This window comes from Pelobates fuscus, chromosome 13 (genome assembly GCF_036172605.1).
Source record: "Pelobates fuscus isolate aPelFus1 chromosome 13, aPelFus1.pri, whole genome shotgun sequence".
In the NCBI taxonomy this organism is placed as follows: domain Eukaryota; kingdom Metazoa; phylum Chordata; class Amphibia; order Anura; family Pelobatidae; genus Pelobates; species Pelobates fuscus.
In genome coordinates, this window is record NC_086329.1 from 22,364,702 (window position 1) to 22,385,980 (window position 21,279).

General features: G+C 40.7%; 1 protein-coding gene across 4 annotated transcripts in view; it reads right to left on the reverse strand.

Moving 5' to 3' along the window:
- Positions 1 to 794: 794 nt before the first annotated feature.
- CEP128 (centrosomal protein 128) overlaps positions 795 to 21,279 on the reverse strand; it is a 188,918-nt gene continuing 168,433 nt past the window's right edge. For 3 of the 4 annotated variants that reach the window (XM_063439720.1, XM_063439719.1, XM_063439718.1), the window contains 3 exons: positions 18,486 to 18,599; positions 7,510 to 7,618; positions 795 to 1,093 (listed from right to left, as the gene is read on the reverse strand). In XM_063439720.1, coding sequence (XP_063295790.1) covers positions 1,008 to 1,093; positions 7,510 to 7,618; positions 18,486 to 18,599 — 309 coding nt within the window. In that variant the 3' untranslated portion in view covers positions 795 to 1,007. The remainder of the gene's footprint in view (positions 1,094 to 7,509; positions 7,619 to 18,485; positions 18,600 to 21,279) is intronic. The other variant, XM_063439721.1, reaches the window with a different exon arrangement.

The window sequence follows — 21,279 nt, forward strand, 5'->3', positions numbered from 1 at the left end:
AAAGTTAGTTCTGTTTTTACATTGTCTATTTTGGTTTTAAATTTCGAATTTACTTACAATTCCTGACAATTCTCACTTAAGAGAATAACCCTGTTAGTTTCAGGAGTTCAGACATTTGGGCACTTCAAATATAAATTGCTTTAAAATGCATCATCTATTAAATATATTGGGAATGAGGATCAATGCTAGCCTGGAAATTACATTTAATGAATATCCACCATACTTATAGTAAGATATAGCAAGTATTTGGGAGTGGTGTTCCCCAGAAGGAATTTATTTTTTTTACGCGTAAATAAAGCTCTCACTTTGTTTATATGATTTCTGTATTTACATGTATGTAAACGTGTGCACAGTGTGCCCAAATCACGTTGTGTATTACAAACATAGAGTAATATAGTTGGTTTGTTCTGGCCAACTGATTAAAGACAGCTAAAATATAGTTGCAAGATCAGATTTATAAACTTTTATAATAATCGGAATTACAAAGAAACATGTTTACAGATAACACAAGTGCATATATATATATATTAGACAAAGTATTGTTTAGGTAGACTGGGACCTGTTTATCCTACTCTCTGATATACGAAGTCAGTAGTATAAACAGTCTTTTAAGCATTTTTATGATACATTGAAGGAGTTAAAATGAGATTACATACAGACATTGAGGGCACTGCACTTTTCCTAATAGTATGGCGTTGGGGGATGGAAAAGATGGTAAATTAGATGGTGTGGAAAACCAATAGGTTAATTATCAATAGATATATATATATATATTTTTTTTTAATACAATATTAATATAAAAAAATATAAATAAGCATTTTATGTGCATGTAACATGAAAACAGTGGTTCCGTGTATTTGCAGAACCCTCAATATGCTCTGCTGGTGCTCCAGTGTCAGCTTAATTAACTCTTGCACTGCGGAGAAACTCATTTTGGCACATTAGTAATCTGGCTTGTGCAATTACAAAATCCAGGCCATTCTGATGTGAAATTTATTTTTCTTTTTTCAGGAAGTTGTCACATTCACACCAGCGTTTTGTGTGTAGCCCTTCAGACCGTCACCATGCAGAACCTGATCCCGTTTTACAGGAGCTACAACAATATGAAGATGAGAAGTAAGTGCAATGACATACGGATATTCTTGGAGTACTGACTGTAGAGTTGAAATGCAACTTCATATAACTCAGGGCTTGACAAATTTGTTTGGAATCTAGAAGGCAGCGTAAAAATTTAGGAGCCATTTTTTTTTTTTTTTTTTAAACTAACAAAGTTTAATTCTCGAGAATTATACAATTCTTTAAGGGACACTATAGTCAACAAAACCACTACAGCTTAGTGTAGTTGTCCAGGTGCCTGTAGCCTTTCCAGTGTAAACACTGCCTTTTCAGAGAAAAGGCAGTGTTTACATTGCTGCCTAGTAACACCTCTAGAGACAGTCACTCAGACGCCACTAGAGAGTCCTTGTGTCAGTGCTGCACAGTGTCTCCATGCTCCGCTTGGAGATGCTAAATTTTACATGTAGAAAACATGCACAATATCCTCCCAATGCTTTCCCAGAGGAAAGCATTGGTTTAGTGGAGATCTTAAAGATGAAATATATCTCACCCATGAAGGCAGGACAAGCCGTGGAAAGCTGGCATGGCATGGGAAAGAAGGTGAGTAAAAACACCTCTCTCGTGATTGGAGGGGTGCAGGTACCTAAACAGACACAAGAAGACACACTCTCTGACACTGACACTGACACACACTCACTCTCTCTCTCTCTCCCGCACACACATACTGACAGAGAGAGACACACATACACATACTGACAGAGAGACACACATACACATACTGACACAGAGAGACACACATACTGACACAGAGAGAGAGAGACACACACACACATTTTCCATTTTAATTTGAATCCACCCAGCCTCCCTACCTTTGGGAGAGCTGAGTGGACTTTCCCCTGGGGTCCAGTGGGCTGCTTGCTCATCCTGTGTGTGAGGGAGCAGTGATCTTTAAGCTCCTCCTCTCTGCTCCCTGGCATCATTAAACAGCGCCGGTGAGCCGCTTGAAGATCACTGCTCCATTGCACGCTGCCCCAGCAGACCACAGCGATGCTCCCAAGGGCGGCTGCCGGCACGCTCCCTGAGCCGGCTGTCCACGTTCCTTAGGGCGACCGGCCGGCTCCAAATCCCAGGCGCCTGGGATTTAAATCCCAGGCGCCTGGGATTTGTCAAGCCCTGATAAACTTATTAGGTCCTCAATCCCTCTGCTCCTTTGCCAGTGTCTACGGATGCCATTATATCCATTTTGATTGGCTTTCCATGTTCATATTATTCTTTTAAACAACTTAATACATACATGGTGGTACCATATTCATTTTTTACAGGTCTCTGCCTTCATTTTTACTTGCTGATTTTTATCCCGGACCTAGTCTGTGTCCTCCATTCTCATACCAAGCGTATATTGTCCCCCAAAACAAGGACAGAAGGTGCCTGTAGCAAGTGTGTTCAAAAATGATAAGCTTAGAGTCATGTCTACAAATGCTCGCAGTTTAGGGAATAAGATCCATGAACTTGTGGCAATAATGGCAACTGATAGTGTAGATTTAGTCGCTGTTACTGAGACATGGTATAATGAGAAAAATGACTGGGACATAGCAATACCAGGGTACTCTTTATATAGAAAAGACAGGGAAGGCAAGAAAGGGGGAGGGGTGGCCCTGTATGTAAAGAATAGCATAAAATCTAGCCTAATAAAGGCTAGTGAGGCGAACATAGAGTCAGTTTGGGTTACGTTAGAATTTGGTAATCACACAGTAACTCGTGTAGGTGTGATTTATAGGCCCCCAGGACAAAATGAAGAGTTAGATAATCTACTAGTTGAAGAAATAGCTAAAATGACAATGAAGGGGGAAGTTATCATCATGGGTGACTTTAATCTTCCTGATATAAATTGGAAAACAAAAATAGCTACTTGTGCCAGGAGCACACATATTCTAAACTCCCTACTGGGATTGTCTCTAAAACAAGTCGTTGAGGAGCCAACTCGTAAAGAGGCCATACTAGATTTAGTGTTAACAAATGGAGATTTGGTATCAGATATTACTGTAGGTGAAAGTTTAGGATCCAGTGATCATCAGTCAGTGTGGTTTAATATAAGAACAGTGACTGAGTCACACCACACAAAAACAAAAGTTTTAGACTTTAGAAAAACAGACTTCTCTAAAATTAGAATATGTGTAAAGGAGTCATTATCAGACTGGAGCAATTTAAATGGAGTCCAAAAGAAATGGGATTATTTAAAAGTTGCACTACTGAAGGCAACAGAAAATTGCATTAGGCTTGTCAGTAAAAGCAAAAAATTCAAGAAACCACTGTGGTACTCCACAGATGTAGCCAAAATAGTAAAAAACAAAAAGTTAGCATTTAGTAATTATAAAAAAACCCAGAGTGAGGAAGATAGAATTACCTATAAGATTCGGCAGAAAGAGGCTAAGCAAGTTATAAGAGCTTCCAAATCACACACAGAAGAGAAAATAGCACAGTCAGTAAAAAAGGGGGACAAAACCTTTTTTAGATACATAAATGAGAAAAGAAAAGTAAAACAAGGATTAGTTAGATTAAAAACAAAAGAAGGAAGGTATGTAGAAGAGGATAAAGGTCTAGCTGACTGCCTCAATGAATATTTTTGTTCTGTATTTACAGATGAAAATGAAGGAAAGGGACCTCCGTTAAGAAAAAGGATAAATTAGTCATTTATTACACGTGAGTTTACAGAGGAAGAGGTTCTATTTCAACTGTCAAAAGTAAAGACAAATAAGTCAATGGGACCTGATGGAATACACCCAAAGCTATTAAAAGAGCTTAGTGGTGTACTAGCAAAACCATTAACAGATTTATTTAACCAATCATTGATAACAGGAGTAGTCCCAGAAGATTGGAAGTTAGCGAATGTTGTGCCCATTCACAAGAAAGGTAATAGGGAGGAGTCGGGCAACTATAGGCCAGTAAGCCTAACTTCAGTAGTGGGGAAAGTGATGGAAACCATGTTAAAGGATAGGATTGTTGAACATCTAAAAACACATGGATTTCAAGATCAGAGACAACATGGTTTTACTTCAGGGAGATCATGCCAAACTAATCTTATTGATTTTTTTGATTGGGTAACTAAAATTATAGATCAGGGTGGTGCAGTAGACATTGCTTACCTCGATTTCAGTAAGGCTTTTGACACTGTTGCACATAGAAGGCTTATCAACAAACTACAATCTTTGAGTTTGGATTCCAATATTGTTGAATGGGTAAGGCAGTGGCTGAGTGACAGGCAACAGAGGGTTGTAGTCAATGGAGTATATTCGAAGCTTGGGCTTGTCACCAGTGGGGTACCTCAGGGATCTGTACTTGGACCCATTCTCTTTAATATTTTTATTAGTGATATTGCAGAAGGTCTTGATGGTAAGGTGTGTCTTTTTGCGGATGATACTAAGATATGTAACAGGGTTGATGTTCCAGGAGGGATAAGCCAAATGGAAAATGATTTAGGTAGACTAGAAAAATGGTCAGAGTTGTGGCAACTGACATTTAATGTGGATAAGTGCAAGATAATGCATCTTGGACGTAAAAACCCAAGGGCAGAGTACAGAATATTTGATAGAGTCCTAACCTCAACATCTGAGGAAAGGGATTTAGGGGTAATTATTTCTGATGACTTAAAGGTAGGCAGACAATGTAATAGAGCAGCAGGAAATGCTAGCAGAATGCTTGGTTGTATAGGGAGAGGTATTAGCAGTAGAAAGAGGGAAGTGCTCATGCCATTGTACAGAACACTGGTGAGACCTCACTTGGAGTACTGTACACAGTACTGGAGACCCTATCTTCAGAAGGATATTGATACCTTAGAGAGAGTTCAAAGAAGGGCTACTAAACTGGTTCATGGATTGCAGGATAAAACTTACCAGGAAAGGTTAAAGGATCTTAACATGTATAGCATGGAGGAAAGACGAGACAGGGGGGATATGATAGAAACATTTAAATACATAAAGGGAATCAACACAGTAAAGGAGGAGACTATATTTAAAAGAAGAAAAACTACCACAACAAGAGGACATAGTCTTAAATTAGAGGGACAAAGGTTTAAAAATAATATCAGGAAGTATTACTTTACTGAGAGGGTAGTGGATGCATGGAATAGCCTTCCAGCTGAAGTGGTAGAGGTTAACACAGTAAAGGAGTTTAAGCATGCGTGGGATAGGCATAAGGCTATCCTAACTATAAGATAAGGCCAGGGACTAATGAAAGTATTTAGAAAACTGGGCAGACTAGATGGGCCGAATGGTTCTTATCTGCCGTCACATTCTATGTTTCTATGTTTCTATATCGGTCTCACCTGCTTGCTTTTTAACACAAAGTCTGTCTTTACAATTATTGGACAGCATACCATTTCAGGTGGCATAATATGTAAACATTCTATCTTTTTTCTTTTGCCCATCATTTCTCCAGTGTAATTCTTTATTGAATATGTTACACTGATCACAATCATTCTCTTCTGTTTATAGTTTGGGTAGATGTACCGGCTATGTGATGCAAATGCAAAATAACAGAATAATGTATCATCTTGTAATATTTTAGTGGACTAACAGTACTTTAGAACAACTGGCTTTTGGAGTTACTTAAAATTTCATAAAGGGGGTAGGTTTTACCCTGCAAAATTAATTTGTTTTATCTGCTAGGTGGGACAGTGTTTCTAAAGTCCTATCAATGCAAATCATTAATATTTAAAACTTTATATGTTAATATATAACATATCTAAACCCTAAGTCGTTTATATCTAAACGACTTGAGGGGTCTAAAGGCATATAGCCATCCTAAGGTGCTGTGCAAGCTCCCTCCCCAAACACATTCACACAATACTACTCCTGGGCACAGAGCCAGGAATGTGGCCTGGAGCCATTATCTGGCCTTCCCCAGCTCACATGAACCACTTCACCAAATAACTCAGGTCATTAGGGTCACCTCCCGCGCAGACACAAGGCAGTCTTTTCTACACAGTGATGCTTTAACCATTCATTGCCAGAACTATCGAATGTAGTAAGATCTCAATCAGTACCAATGAATAACAGGCATAAACTCTGCAACAGTTCAAAATAAAAAACTCAAATTATTGATATTTGCCATGTTGAAGGTTGCATTTGTAAAGTGTTGAAGATTCATTAAAGTGCAAGTTGTTTATGTTTATGTCAGCAGAATGCAGTTGTGTGCTTCCGATACAGTGTTGCATGTCCTAGCTGACAGGCTCACAGTGCTTAACTATATGAGAATCTGGCTATGCCAAATCGCTCTAACCTTCTCTGTGTGGCTGAATCAACATTGGATTGTTGTGTTAATTTGGCACAGTATAACAGAATAGCAATGACAATGTTACATGTACTAGCTCTCATGGATAATTCCTTAAATGTGTTTGGCCAAGAGTGTTGTGAAGGTCATCTCCTGTCCAAATTAGTCTATGGTATCTTGAGTTCAGTCATATCCTTTAAAGCTGGACACTGATTAAAGGACCACTATAGGCAACTAGACCACTTCAGCTCAATGAAGTGGCCTGGATGCCAGGTCACCCTAGTTTTAACCCTGCAGATGTAAACATAGCAGTTTCAGAGAAACTGCTATGTTTACATTGAGGGGTAATCCAACCTTTAGTGGCTGTCTCCCTGCCAGCCACTAGAGGCCACTTCATTGAGGACACGCTGGAAGTCCATAGCAAAGCACTGAGTCATGCTTTCCTATGGGCGGTTTGAATTCGCGTGCGGCTCTGGCCAGCCTGCTTGCGGGAAGAATACACTGCCTCCCTCACTGCAGCGGGGCAGTGAGGGAGATTATTGATCTTCTCACCGGCCTAAGTGGGCTCACCGCAAAGCCTGTGTCGCAGAACACACTACTGCCCACCATGAAGCCTGAATCGCTCACTAGTGGGTGGTAGCGACCAGGTTGACGACCCCTGGTATAGGCAGAGTTTAAGTTTAAAACACTGCACAGACAGAGATGATGTTGAAGTGAAGTCACACCGCAAGGAGGTCATAAAATTAGCTTGTACATCATAAGTACATAATTTGCCCAAAACAAAAGTTCCAGGGTGGCTGATGTGAATTCTGTGCATATTTCTTTGCACACTATTTAATTCATTGTCTGAGAGTGATCAGTTGACATTCTCAGCCAATGAATGAGTGGCGGATCAGCATTCAGCATTTGCAGCTCTGCAGAAGCCAGATGATGTTCAGCAGCCATACCTGGAGGCTCAGCACCCTTACCAGAGAACTGCACGAGGGTACTCGTACAGCAAGCTATAGCGGTTATGATGCTTGGGGGTAACTTTTAAAGCAGGCAAAATGGAAGAACATGACATGTCGCCAGTAAAGACCAAATCTTTTAGCATTACAGCTTCTAGAAATAGATATCTGTGTTCAAAATATCACACTGCACATATTAGTCTTCATTAAAGCACAGCGCACACTCACAAATACTTACAGCTGGAATCTGACAACCAGGAACTCGACAAAAAACTGCCATTTCCTCTCAGAGATGAAGACAGAGCTGTCAGCCGTGCACTTTGAACATTAGCTTTAGATTTCTCTTCCTTAAAAGGGCAGGGGAAAAAGGGATAAAATGTCATATTAATAACCAACTCCAAAGTGATTGCATATGTCTGTGCTTACAAAATGGGTGGGGACTGTGTGGTGGTTTCTGTGGTTTGCGGTTACAGGTGACGCTCCTTTAATATGGCAGAGGTCTGAGCACATACACAGCCTTTGGCAATATTCCTCTATATTGTGCAATTATACTATCTTTCATTATGATCTGTTTGGGACCAATTGGATCATAGCTCTGCACAGAAATGAAACTGGATTAAATAAGGTAACCGTTGGAAGCTTTCTTTACTGAAATACATAATTTTATGTCCAGTTAACTAGGCAGGAAAATCCAATCTCTTGATTTAAAGTGAATCTAACATCTGCACATACAGTTCCCTTCAGCTAAGTATATATGTAATCTGTATAATGGGCTATATATGTGTTGCATAAAGACACTTATATACTAATATAGGCTGGAACAAAAGACTTAAAGGACAGGATTCTGGTAGAACCCAGAGTGGATACATCTACAGGTAGAGCTCACCTTTGTAGGGTGCAGACCCTCCTCTACGACATTCAGTTAGCAGACTGCTGGCGCACTCTAAACCCAACAGGATGATGACACATTCTATTCTCCTCCACACAACCCTTATTGCTGAACAGATAATTTATTTCTACCCCACAGACAACTTACACTCACATAGGACTAACTACATGGTCATATCATGCCCCAGACACAATGAAGATTACCTCCCATACTCCACATTCAAAACAATGGGTTTTTTATAGACTCGGTAATCTACTCATAAAAACAGACATACATTATCAACTGGACCAATTATTTCAGACTTACACTAATAAGTAACATAGTACGCATTTCAATGGTTTTGGAAAAGAGGATGGAAAAAAATGTTGAGACGTGCCAAAATGGATATTTAATTTCAACACGCTTGTTCCTTATGGTTTAAACGCTGATTTTGACCTTTTTTAATTAAAAAAATAAATAAATAATGAGTTAGATATTTTCTGCTTCTTTTTAACCTATGTATTCATTTGATGTAGAACATTTCTTTGCATGTATCAGTTTATCAGTATCTTAACATTCGTTATATTACTATGTTAAATTATTATTTAGTGTATCTCATATACTACCTACCGTATTTATCTTTTTTTTTTTTTTTTTACACTCTGGTAATAAACATAACATAACATCACATTTATTTTTTATTTTTTATTTTTTTATTCTCTTCCTTCCTACCCTTTCTTTATTTTATCGATCTCTTATAAAATATAGCCGTTTACACTGATTATATTACAATACATAGCGTTTTTATGCCCACATTAAGTATATGCCGAACCGGATCACAAAATGAGTCATGTGACTCAGGACCTGGCGCCATTTGCTAAGCGACAGTTCTCCCATCCAAGTGCTCATTTTAGTAAGCCTCCAGCCTTACTCACCACCTTGGCCAGGCTGGCCTCTCTCTCTCTCTTTTAAAAAAATCTTTATTTTTCATGCAATAGGGTTTACAAACAGGCCTGCGATGCCACGATAGACAGTTAAAACAGGATATATACTCATGGTCTGCAATGAAAGATTATGCATAGTGGCAGTTGTGGTAAACTTGTATATGGAAAACAGACGAGTGTAACCTTTGCCATCATAATGAGAACAATAGTAAAAATAAATATTAAAATGAATTGAATTGGGGTAGCATAAAACTTAGATTGTGCTGATAAACTCACTGCTTCAAAGCAAGTACTTGGTTAAGGAGTTAAAGTAATATTCAGCAGTGAAATGTTAGCTAACCCCTGTAATAGGCATGCTGACTAAGCTTGGTAGCTGACTATGCTGTACATTGTTTTACGATTAACTGACGTTTGGCTGAGCAGTAAATGTATATGAGTGTCCCTGGGCATTCAAATGTACAGTGTGAACAAATAAACTCTACTATGCCTGGGTCTGAGACTCTCACATAACATGGCTTCTAACAGTGTTTATCCTATGCCCTCCACTAATAGCCTGGTGGCCCTGCAAGATTACAAGAGTGGGTTACAAGAGTCCCGCTTTACTGTGCCTCTCCGACCTCCAGCTGTGGTGCAGTCCCCTTCTCCGACCGTGTAAGTCCCTCGCGTTGTTGCAGGGATGGCATGTTCTCTGGAACCTCTGTAAGCGTTCCGTTGCTCGTGGAGGGTGAGGGTCATCCGTGGGAGCGCGTGGAATGGAAGGGTGTTTCTCTTGAGGAGTTGTGGCCCGCGTGTGTTGCGGGGTATACAGGAGCCAAACCGTCCGTGTTGGGTGTCTGTGCAGGACCTCCGCTTTGCCCTCCACCGTGCTGCTTGTTGCTTAAGCCTGGTACTTCTCTTCTTGATGTGCGTCAGCGTGGGGTCGGATTGGGAGAAGTCGCTTTGTTTAGCCGGTTGTGGCTTGATCTTGCTCCGCTCGATGGGTCTCGGAGCTCCGCTGTGTGCGGGGAGCCTTCTGGCTGCTGAAGTGGCTGGGTGTGCGCACCCCTGTATGGGCCTCCCGCCTAGAGCTGGGTGGATGGACTGCCGCTGCTGCTTGTTTCTTCAAAGTAGGTGAGACTTGGCAGGGAGGTCTGAGTTGTATGCACCTCCAGAATGCTTGGCATATTGATCAAACTGGAGCTCAAATTGTAGTCTTCAGCGCTGGAACTCTGGGTCCCTGTTTTTCTGCTGCGAGGGCTGTATGGCGGCCATCTTGGGCGCATTGTGTGGCTCTTTGCTCGGCAAGATAGTCTCGTGTGACAAGTGAGTATGAGATGAGTCCCAAGCGTGGAGTGGGATGTCCCACACCGGTCCATAGGGGGGGGGGGGGGGGGGTAGTGGAAGGACTAGAAAGCTGTGCGGTGTTGGGAGATCGGCTGCCTCCCCCGGCAATCAGGCCGCTTGTCATGCTAGGCCTCAGTCGCAGATCTCAGCGATCCAGCATTAAAAGTTGCTTGTGTGGCATCAGAGTGGTCAGCTTTTCTTTGCCTGTCGTGTGGTTGCCCGTTTTTGGCTTTTCTGGGCTGTTTTGTGCCATTTCGCCGTTGTTTTAAGACTTTTAGAGCAGGAGCTGTGCCCACATGTGTCTGCTCAGCTCGGCGTCCAAGCCCCGCCCCCGGCTGGTCTCTCTCTTAATAGTATGTTTTATTATTTTCCTGTATTCTGATATTGATGCTGCAACGCCATTTTGTTTTTCCCTCCTCCTCTAGGAGTTGTAAACATTATTAACCCATATTTTTGCATTTCCTATACATAAATAAAGCTTGTTATGCTATTTTTATTCAGCCCTTAAGCTGATTATGTATTTCAATAAGTTAATGTTATTTTGTGGTCACGTGACCACATTTGGCTCCAAAAGTTTAGTTTGTGTGTTGCTACACAGTTTGTATCTGTAACACTTTGATAAAGCCTTATTAAAAGGTGAAATACATTAGTGTTACCTTTACTACTGTTTTGTTTGTTCTTATCACCTTCTAACTATAGTTATAAAAAAAAGTGTGAATTTGTATTACCCCTGGAACATTCTGTTTTTTCCTGACACCTTGGCATCATATTCCTTGGTGGGGAACGTACCACCTACGATCTGTGTATTGAACAAAATTATTATTTTGCTCCACATCAGTGAGTACATTTTCATTTTTCTGCACCTTTTAAATCTACAATGAGCACTATATTTTACTTCTGTTTTTATCTACATACCACCACAGATAGGATCATATCCACTATAATATCCAAGAGTGGGATTTATACCACTTAATGCTATTCACTGTGAGCCATCAGAAGGCTCCATTAAATGTGAGTGTAATTCCACACCTATATTAATTGAATCTGCAACAACAAATTGTGGCGATGCTAAAATACTCGACCAGAGTATCTCCACCAAAGCCTCTTTTTCCGCAGAGTGTTCAGTGATCTGTAGTCGCCCACCCAAACAGAAGTTGAGATTTGATGAAGGGTGAAAACAGGAATACTTTATTGGGTTTTATATATATATATATATATATATATATATATATATATATATATATATTACTATTTTAACAGCTACAAGCTGGGAGATAACTAGATTGAGCACCTTAACAGAATATCTCCCAAAATATACGTTTAGACTCCAGTAAACCTCACATACAAGGTATCCCTGGATTACTTGTAGCTGTTAAAATAGTGTCATGATACCATGCATGACGTAGAATCACCACATGTTTAAAGGTTTGGCCGTAGCTTAGTTCCGGGCTTATGAACAGTTCCATGCGACTGGCCTTAAGTTTGGCAGTTGGCATTGAAGAATATAACTAGCACAGATAGGCGACCGGGTGGTCGGATGTTTGGTTTGGTTATGTCTGCTAGGAGAAGGCAAGAGTCACAGCTGGGTGATTACCAGTCTTTTCTGCTGAATTAGTACAGTTCCGTTCACAAATATACAACGCTATATTGTTGTTTATTTTGCATACCTTCCGGACCATTCCCTTTTTGACCAAGAGATACACCACCCATCCTTAGTTGAGGATTATACCGACCAGTTGCATATAAGTAGAGCTAACTGATAGCTCTATACATTGTAAGTGTATCTCCTTTTATCCCTCTAATCAATACCATACGTACTAACTATATATATATATATATATATATATATATATATAAAATGTCCTATTGTCCCCTTCTTTCGTTACATATGTCTACATTTGAAATGTGTTTTCCAAGACGCTACTCTCTCCTTACGTACCATCATAATAATTGCCTTCCCAGTGGCCTCCATTACTTGCATCAGAGGTAAATGCACACAGGTTACAATAAGAATTATTGTATAGTTAGGAGATTAACCTGTATTTGCTGGTCTATTCATATGAGGCTTGGCAGATGCCACTCATTATTTTATTTACTCCACTGGTCTTTGGAGATAATGCAATTATATTTGCAGGAAATATCACACACTGTGTAATGATCTACTGTTTGTATCTAGTTGTATATTTTCAGTAAAAAAAAAGTTGAGAAATATCACGCTTTTTAGTTCTTATTGGAGGAGACTCTAATTGCCAGATGTCTTAATATGGTGGACCCACAATGATTTCTATCTTGCAAAACTCACTCTTGAAAATTTGACAGCATTGCCGAAAAACATGCTGTTTTGATAACAGACCATTAAAATGACGAGAAGAAAGCTACTAGCTATCACTGTTATCTCCCAACACAGTGCCTTGTCATCCCTGTACACTGAACAGCTGCCATCTCTTGTTAGAATTTCTGACCCTGGTCCCTGGAACATCTGTACTGCAGTGCATGCTTTTCACTTCGTAAAGTCTCCATCAAGTCTGCTGCACATGGCTTAGTCTGCCAGGACCTGTACACAACAGGTTAATTGGATCAAAGCAGATGTGCCCCCAGGATCCAAATGAAAATCTGTGAAACTATTCATGTTTCAGCGTGAAAGGAGAACTGACTGTTAATGATTTTGTGGCAGCCAGGAGCAATGTTTTGAGCAGAACTGATGGTGTGCACAGAATTGTACCAAGCATGTGTAATTAACACACTCAATTTCTTTTTCTTAAAATGTACTTGGTGCACAAAAAAAATTAAACACTGTAACATTTAATCTGTACACTGTGCTACATAATGTATAGATTTTTAATTTAAAGCGCTTTAAAAATGTGATCCCATCTGCACCTGTCTATCAATTCTCAGCAAACATGTCTATGCTAACACTTGATTCATAGGGAGAATGGGGTTAGAAATCGAACTCTCTTAAAGGCAATGCTCCTGCAGCATTCTGATATCCTTTCTGACATAGACTGCTCCATTCTTCAGGCTCCTTATAGCAACACTGATGGTTTATTTTGCTTGTTTTTCAGAGCCGCAGAAGAGCTGTCCAATAGGACTCATTTTAAGACTGTTTAAGATTACTCCACAGTCTGTTCAGTAAACTGCCATGGTCTTAGTCACTGGAGAGAGTGTTTTTGTTGCTTAGTGGCTTTCTCTGGTTTTGATTCTTGTCCTTTTTCTCGTTTCTGTGAATTTCTGTATCCATTGACCTCCACTTTTAGTTTATGCTTAATCTGTTTACAAACTGTCTCTTCTACCTGATACATTAAGTCTGACCATCCTAAGGACCATTAATGTTGCCATGTATTCTCATATAGCATGGTTTGCCTTTGGTTTGGATGTTCGGGTATTCTCAGCTTGACACATACTGGAAGCTGGTCATTTTCTGTTTGGTAGATTTACTTTTCTACTTAAATTTCCTCCTTTAATAATATTGTAAAGCACAGCGGAATAAGTTGGCGCTATATAAATACCAATAATAATAAAACCAATATGCGAATTACCCCATAGGTCTGAATAATTTACTCTTTCCAAAGTTTAGCAAATGCATACCTCACTTTAAACACATAGTACCCTATTCTGAATTCTCTCACACAGAATATCTATAATAGTTTTTTTCATCACAGTAAAGTATTGTGTGGTGCTTATTTACCCAACAAAAGTATATATTTGTAGAAAGTATGTCACTCAGGCAATGTAATTAAGAGTATTTTGACACTTTTCATTTAACCATTTTATCACAAACTTGGGTCAAATTAGGTGGGATTTTTTTTCTCCCACATTCATGTTTTGTTTTTGTGAAAGGGGCACTTCTCCTCCTGCCGGTTACCCTGTTATTGCGGCACTAGGCCCGCTCACCGGCCCGATAGTATGCTGGCCCTGTTATCCCGGTTGGCCAATCCGGGCCTGGTCTTTGGTACCAGCAGGGATTTAACCACTGCTGGTACCTTTACTGCTTGACTGTAAATGCACTGCAAGGCGTCATAGACTGTCATCTGGTCCTTAAGTGATTAAGCTTTCCCTCCTTCGCCCCCACTCCCTAGCATAGATGCGCTCTGAGCCTGTTACATGGTCCAATCGCAGATTTCTCTAACAAAAGCCTGTTAATGTGACCTTGTGCGTCTCCCTTGATGTCATGAGGGGTGTAAAAAAACTGACGGAACTTCGCCCGGCGCTGTATTCCAGGTAATTAAAACTTTATTTTAATATATGTATCTTTTGAAGCATTCGATCAGGTGGGCCTAAAGGTGGGCCTAAAGGTCGAAAGGTGGGCCTAAAGAATGATGCTTCATAGGGTATGATTCAATAAAATAAAAAAGCATTTAAAAGAGTTGGACCCTTTACGTAGAAGATTGATAACTGAAATGCAAGTCAGAAAGCTCTGTTCTGAGCAGAATTGAGAAAGTGCACAGGCAACTTTGAAATCTGCTTATAGGTAGGAAAATTGCGGATATAAGTTATCTACCGTATATACTCGAGTATAAGCCGAGTTTTTCAGCACATTTTTTGTGCTGAAAAACCCCAACTCGGCTTATACTCGAGTCAATAGTCTGTATTATGGCAATTTGCATTGCCATAATACAGACTGGGGCTGTGGGGGCTGCAGAGAGATGTTACTTACCTTTCCTGCAGCTCCTGTCAGCTCTCTCCTCCTCCGCCGGTCCGTTCAGCTCTTCTGTCAGCTCACAGTGTAAATCTCGCGAGAGCCGCGGCTCTCGCGAGATTTACACTGGGAGCTGACCGAGGTGCTGAACGGACCGGCGGAGGAGGAGAGAGCTGACAGGAGCTGCAGGAAAGGTAAGTAACATCTCTCTGCAGCCCCCACAGCCCCCTCCTACACAGTGCCCATCCACTGGACCACCAGGGAAGGAGAGCCCCCCTCCCTGGCCAGCTAGCAAGCAGGGAGGGGGGACGAAAAAAATTTATATATATTAATAATAATAAAAAAATAATAAAATAAAAATAATAATAAAATAAAAAATAATAATAATAATAAAAAAAATGTAATGAAACAAAAAAATATTAAAATAATAATTAAAAAATAAAAATGCCCACCTCCCACCAAGGCTCTGCATTACACACACACATACACACACACTGCACTCATACACACACTGCACTCATACACACACTGCACTCATATACACACACACTGCATTCTCATACACACACACTGCATTCTCATACACACACACTGCATTCTCATGCACACACACTGCATTCTCATACACACACTGAATTCATTATATACACACACTGCATTCATTATATACACACACTGTAAATAAATATTCAATTAATATAATTTTTTTAGGATCTAATTTTATTTAGAAATTTACCAGCAGCTGCTGCATTTCCCACCCTAGTCTTATACTCGAGTCAATAAGTTTTCCCAGTTTTTTGGGGTAAAATTAGGGGCCTCGGCTTATATTCGGGTCGGCTTATACTCGAGTATATACGGTATATATTACAGGCTATTGACTGTCAGACTCCACAGACTGGAATTAGAGGCTTTTAACTGGCTATGCTGGTATGTGCTAATATCAAGTCTGATGATAGAGGTCTTTAAAAATGACTTGAATGTGTATATTTGTGTATATTTTCAATTTATGTAAGTGCATTCGTAAAGTATTCAGACCTCTTCAGTTTTCCTCCTTTCTAACGTTGCAACCTTATCCTACAATTGTTTAAATATTTTTTTTCCCACATCAGTCACCAATCCATAACCCACAATGACAAAATAAAAAAACTGATTTTCCTGAACAGCAAATTTATGGGGGGGGGGGGGGAACAAAACAGAAATTTTGCTACAACACTCAAAATGTAGCTCAGACACATCCAATATATCTAGATCGGTTGAATCTAGCAGTGGCAAATCCAACTGATTGGACATGATTCGGAAAGGCACACATCTGTCTATATACCTAGCCATGAGGTCATAGGAACTACCTGCAGAGCTCACAGACAGGATTGTGTTGAGACTCAGATATAAGGAAGTCTACAAAAAATGTCAGCTGCATTGAAGGATTCCGAGCATACAGTGGCATTCACAATTCCTAAATGAAGAAGAAGGGCCTTGGTAAGAGAGGTGACCAATAATCCAATAGTCACTCTGGGTGAGATCCAGAGATCATGTGTGGAGATGGCAATAACTTTCGGAATGACAACCGCAATAACTTGCGGAATGACAACCACAATCACTGCATTACTACACCAGTTTGGTCTTTACGGCAGAGTGGCCAGATGAAAGCCTCTCTTCATTGCAAGACACATAAAAAGAAATCACCTAAAGTACTCCCTTACTGTGAGAAACAAAATTATCTGGCCTGGTGAAGATGGAACAGTTTGGCCTCAGTTCAAAGTGTCATATCTGGAAAAAGAAAGGCACCGCTCAACACCTGCACAGTACCATCCCAATGATGTCATCGAAAAACATCCGCATGCGTCGGGACATCCGCATCCGCATGCGTTCAGCAGCAGGGGCTGGGAGAGTGGTCAGGGTTGAGGGACAGCGGAATGCCATAAAATAAAGTGACTTCATAACTGGAAACCTGGTCCAGAACGCAGAGGATTTCAGAATGGGACAAAGGTTCACCTTACAAAAGGACAATGACCCTAAGCATGCAGCCAAGACTATTCAAGAGTTGCTCAGGGACAACATGGATGTCCTGGAGTCGCCCAGTAGCTAGAGTACCTTGTACCAATCAAACGGCTCTGCAGAGACCTGGAAATGGCTGTTCATTAATGGTTGCCACCCAACTTGACAGAGACTGAGAGAATCTGCAGAGATGAACGGCAAACCGTACCAAAACCCAGGTGTGCAAAGCTTGTCATGTCATACCCAAAAAGACTTACCATATGTGTTTTAATTAAGTACTGAGTTAAGGGTCTGAATACTTATGTTAAACAGAAAAATGAACTGAAATATCACATTTACATATTTAAAATGGTGTCAGAAATGTAATGTTTGCTTTGTCATTATGGGATATTGTGTGTTGACGTGGAAAAAAATATTTTAAACAATTTTATCATAAGGCTGCAACAAGCAAAATGCTTTCAGAATGCACTGTATATCATGCATTTAAAAAAATAATAATTAAAGACTACTGCTCCTTTAAGGTGAATGCAGTGGCGTATATATCAGGGTCGCGGCTGGTATGTACGCACTGTGGCCCTGCTGTCACCCCACGGCCGGTCCTGCGGGCGCGCGAGGGAGCACTCTCCCCTGAGTGCTTCCTTTTCAGCTCCCTCGCGTACTGATATCGGAGCCGGTATATGACGTCATCTGCCGGCGCCGGCATCCCTACGCGGCGCGCGAGGGAGCTGAAGAAAGAGGAAGCACTCAGGGGAGAGTGCTCCCTCGCGCGCCGGCCAGCCTGCCTGCCTGCCCGCCTGCCCGCCCGCCCAGGAGCCCAGCCACACCAATGTACCCCAGGGAATCCCCTCAGCACTCCAAAAGGTAAGGAGGCTGGGGGGATTTAAAAAAACAAACGTGTGAATGTTAGTGTTACTGTGTGAGTGTTATTGTGAGTGTGTTAGTGAGTCTGTTTGATGTATGTTAGTGTGTTTGTCAGTGAGAGTATGTTTTGTAAGTGAGTGTGTATGTATGTCTGTCAGTAAATGTGTGTGTCTGTTAGCTAGTGTGTATGCGTCTGTTCGTGAGAGTGTGTGTGTGTGTCTTCAGTGCCGGACTCCCTTGGCGCTGGGGATCCCTCTGCCTCTCAGCTCCAAATGCCGTGCGCGCATTCAATCCGCCCATAGGAAAGCATTACTCAATGCTTTCCTATGGACGTTCAGTGTCTTAGAATCGCGGAAGCTCCTCTAGCGGCTGTCAGTGAGACAGCCACTAGAGGCTGGATTAACCCTCAGTGAAACATAGCAGTTTCTCTGAAACTGATCAATTTTCGCACCGGGGGCCCCATGGGTCATGTGTACGCCACTGGGTGAATGCTAGGGAATTTCAGGGATAAAATCGTAAATAAAGTTTCATATGTGAGCAACTTAAGAGTGAGTTAGATTGTAGGAGGTAATTATTTTCAGACTTACTCTGTACTCCTGGATCTGGCGCTTAGAGTCTTCTAGATGCTGTTGCAAGGAGCCCACGATCTCCCGATACTGGGCGTACCTCTCCTCCATCACTTCTCTCTGCTTACATGAATCCTGGATGGAATACAAAAACTACATCAAATCACTGCTTTCATTGGAATAGTTTTAAATATGATTTCAGTCAAGAAAAAGGAATACTTAATTTTCACTGAGTGACAGTGTCTATTGAAATGTTTTGAGACATTTTCAACAGAAAGTCTCAATATGCAAATACATAAAATTAATAAAAACTTACAGACATAACTAAACCTTTAATGGGACACTTCAAGCTCCTCGCAAAGTAATGGCCCCCTGGCCCAGTTTATTTTTTAGGTGTTCCTTATATCGACAACACTTTGGAAAAGACACTGCAGCTAATAATCCTACAACTTCAATGCCCGACATAAGAGGCAGAATCTATAGCTCACCCTATAACCACCCAAATAATTGTACAGTTGGTAAGTCCCATGACAGGCTCCTTCACAGATTACCATAAATGAGCCTGAGCTGCAGGTGTGCGATTGTGGCTGATACGTCACCAAATTGAGTTGTAGTGAATTGGGCTGGTTTATTACTGGGGTGCCGCTATACTGTTATATATATATATATATATATATATATATATATATATCCAGTCAGGCCTCCTGGCTTATAAACTAGTTCACAGTAAATTGACAAAGCTCATGTCTAAACACTTTGTACAGTTCCTTTTATTTCTTAGGATATCCAGGCTTCCTAAATTGTTTAAATTTCACGTGAAGCAACTACAAATTACATTTATATTGTTTTAGTTATTGCATCCATCCATAATTAGAAGATACAATAGAAAAATCACCAAAACACATGACAGTGGATTGTGATTGGGTAATAAAAGGGACACTAAAGTGACCACTTCATCTCGATGAAGTAGTCTATGTGCTATGCCCCTATCTTTTTAAGCCTGCTATGAAAACCATTGCCATTCTTTTTGAAAGGCAATGTTTGAAGGGTCAACACGCCTCTAGTAGCTGTCATGAATCAGTTACTAGAGGTACTTCCTTAGCTATAACCAAGTAAAGTTTAGTTATGGATAAATGCTGCTGCTTGACCAGCAGTTGATTGGTAAAGTTCTGTATTCTGCCGCGCATTAGCTCTAGCCTATTGGGCCTATGGGTAAGCATTGGCTTGGCTCATATTAACGTTAATGACCTCAGCCAAAGAGGCGAAGCAGCTTGGGCTAAAAAGTTTCTCACCTTTCAAACACTCCCACAGCAGGGGAGGGGGAAGGACACCTGGTTAGGTTTAAGGACACTATGGTGTTAGAAATACATGTTTGTATTCCTAACGCTATAGTGTTACTTTAAAGTAGTTTTGTTTTGTTTATCAAGAGTTCTGAGCTGATGGAATGAAAAATGAATGCAGCAATTTAGATGTAGAGCAAGGCTTTCTCCAGCTACCCTCAGACATTGTGGACCATTTTTGGAGGTAGTGAGTTAACTGTGTGTACTAGGTTTTGAATTTTGGCCATCAAAAAGAGCAGTTTGTTGCTGGCACTGTTTTCTCTAGTGATAAGAGGATGGAGTTGTACTGGAAAGATGCCGAGTTAGGAGATGGGAGAAAAGCGATTGGAGACCTGTAAAGATTCATTACAGGTAGGGAAAAAGTAAATGGTCAGAGGAAAACTCATTCATTGCAGGGAAAACGTTAATGGTCAGAGAAGGGGTATGCCAAAGACTAAAAAGATTGGAAAATATGAGATATCTAGCGTTACCTGGTGTGGGTGCAGTGGTCTTATAATTTTAACCCTTCATGGTAAAACATTGCCGTTTAGCAGAAAGATCCATGTTTACCCTGAAGATTTAAACACGTCTTTAGAGGCTGTCATACTGATAGCCGAACTTCTGTTGCACTGACAGAGTAAAACTTGGTCACATGATGTGGAAGAACATAGGAAAGCATTGGATTAATTGCTCTCCTACAAGATGCAATGGGTGTGCATGCACATCAGTTTCCCAGTGCTCCTCTATGAGGAATATTGAATTGGACCACCGCCAGAAGAGACCATGCCTCCTTGATGACATGATGATGGGGTGGAGAGGTTTGCAGAGTAGAGGGAGTCTCAGTGGTGGAAATAGGGGAGTAAAACTTTTTTTTTTTTTATGTGCTTGGAGTAACATACAGGCTTGTACTGCCACAATAGCAGGCACAAGCTTATAAGAACAGTTTCAGAGAAACAGTATCATGAGTGCTGATTGGTCAGCACAATTTTGGGTAAATAAACATGTTTCATAACTCTACCAGAGGATGAAAGCAGATAAAGATTTTACAACAATATCGTGCAGAATTAGATTTGACATGCAGGTTTTTAAATACCACTGGGTGGTCAGCTTAAATTGTGGCAGATTATTAGGTGTAGGAAAATAGCATCCATTAAGTCAGATTCGGTACAGGCTATTTTTCATGTATACCGACACGTGTGGCCATTCTGAAGTGCAAGCAAGGCTATAACATATTGTACAAAATGGTCTGCTGGCGTGTGAGCGCAGTGTGTGTACATGGCTGGAGTGTTCTGGGGAGGACCATTTAGGTGGGCCTGTGTAGCTTTACCCTAGTGGTTAACCCCTAGAGTGCCTCTATGTAGTTTAAGGGCAGTTAGGATGATTAGTTTCAGACTATGTTTATGTAGTTTAATTGAGTTTAGTCTTCCCAGCTTAGGGCTGTATCTGTGGGCAGTACCTGCTGCTGGTAGGTAGCTAGGTGGCTGTTTATGCTGTGT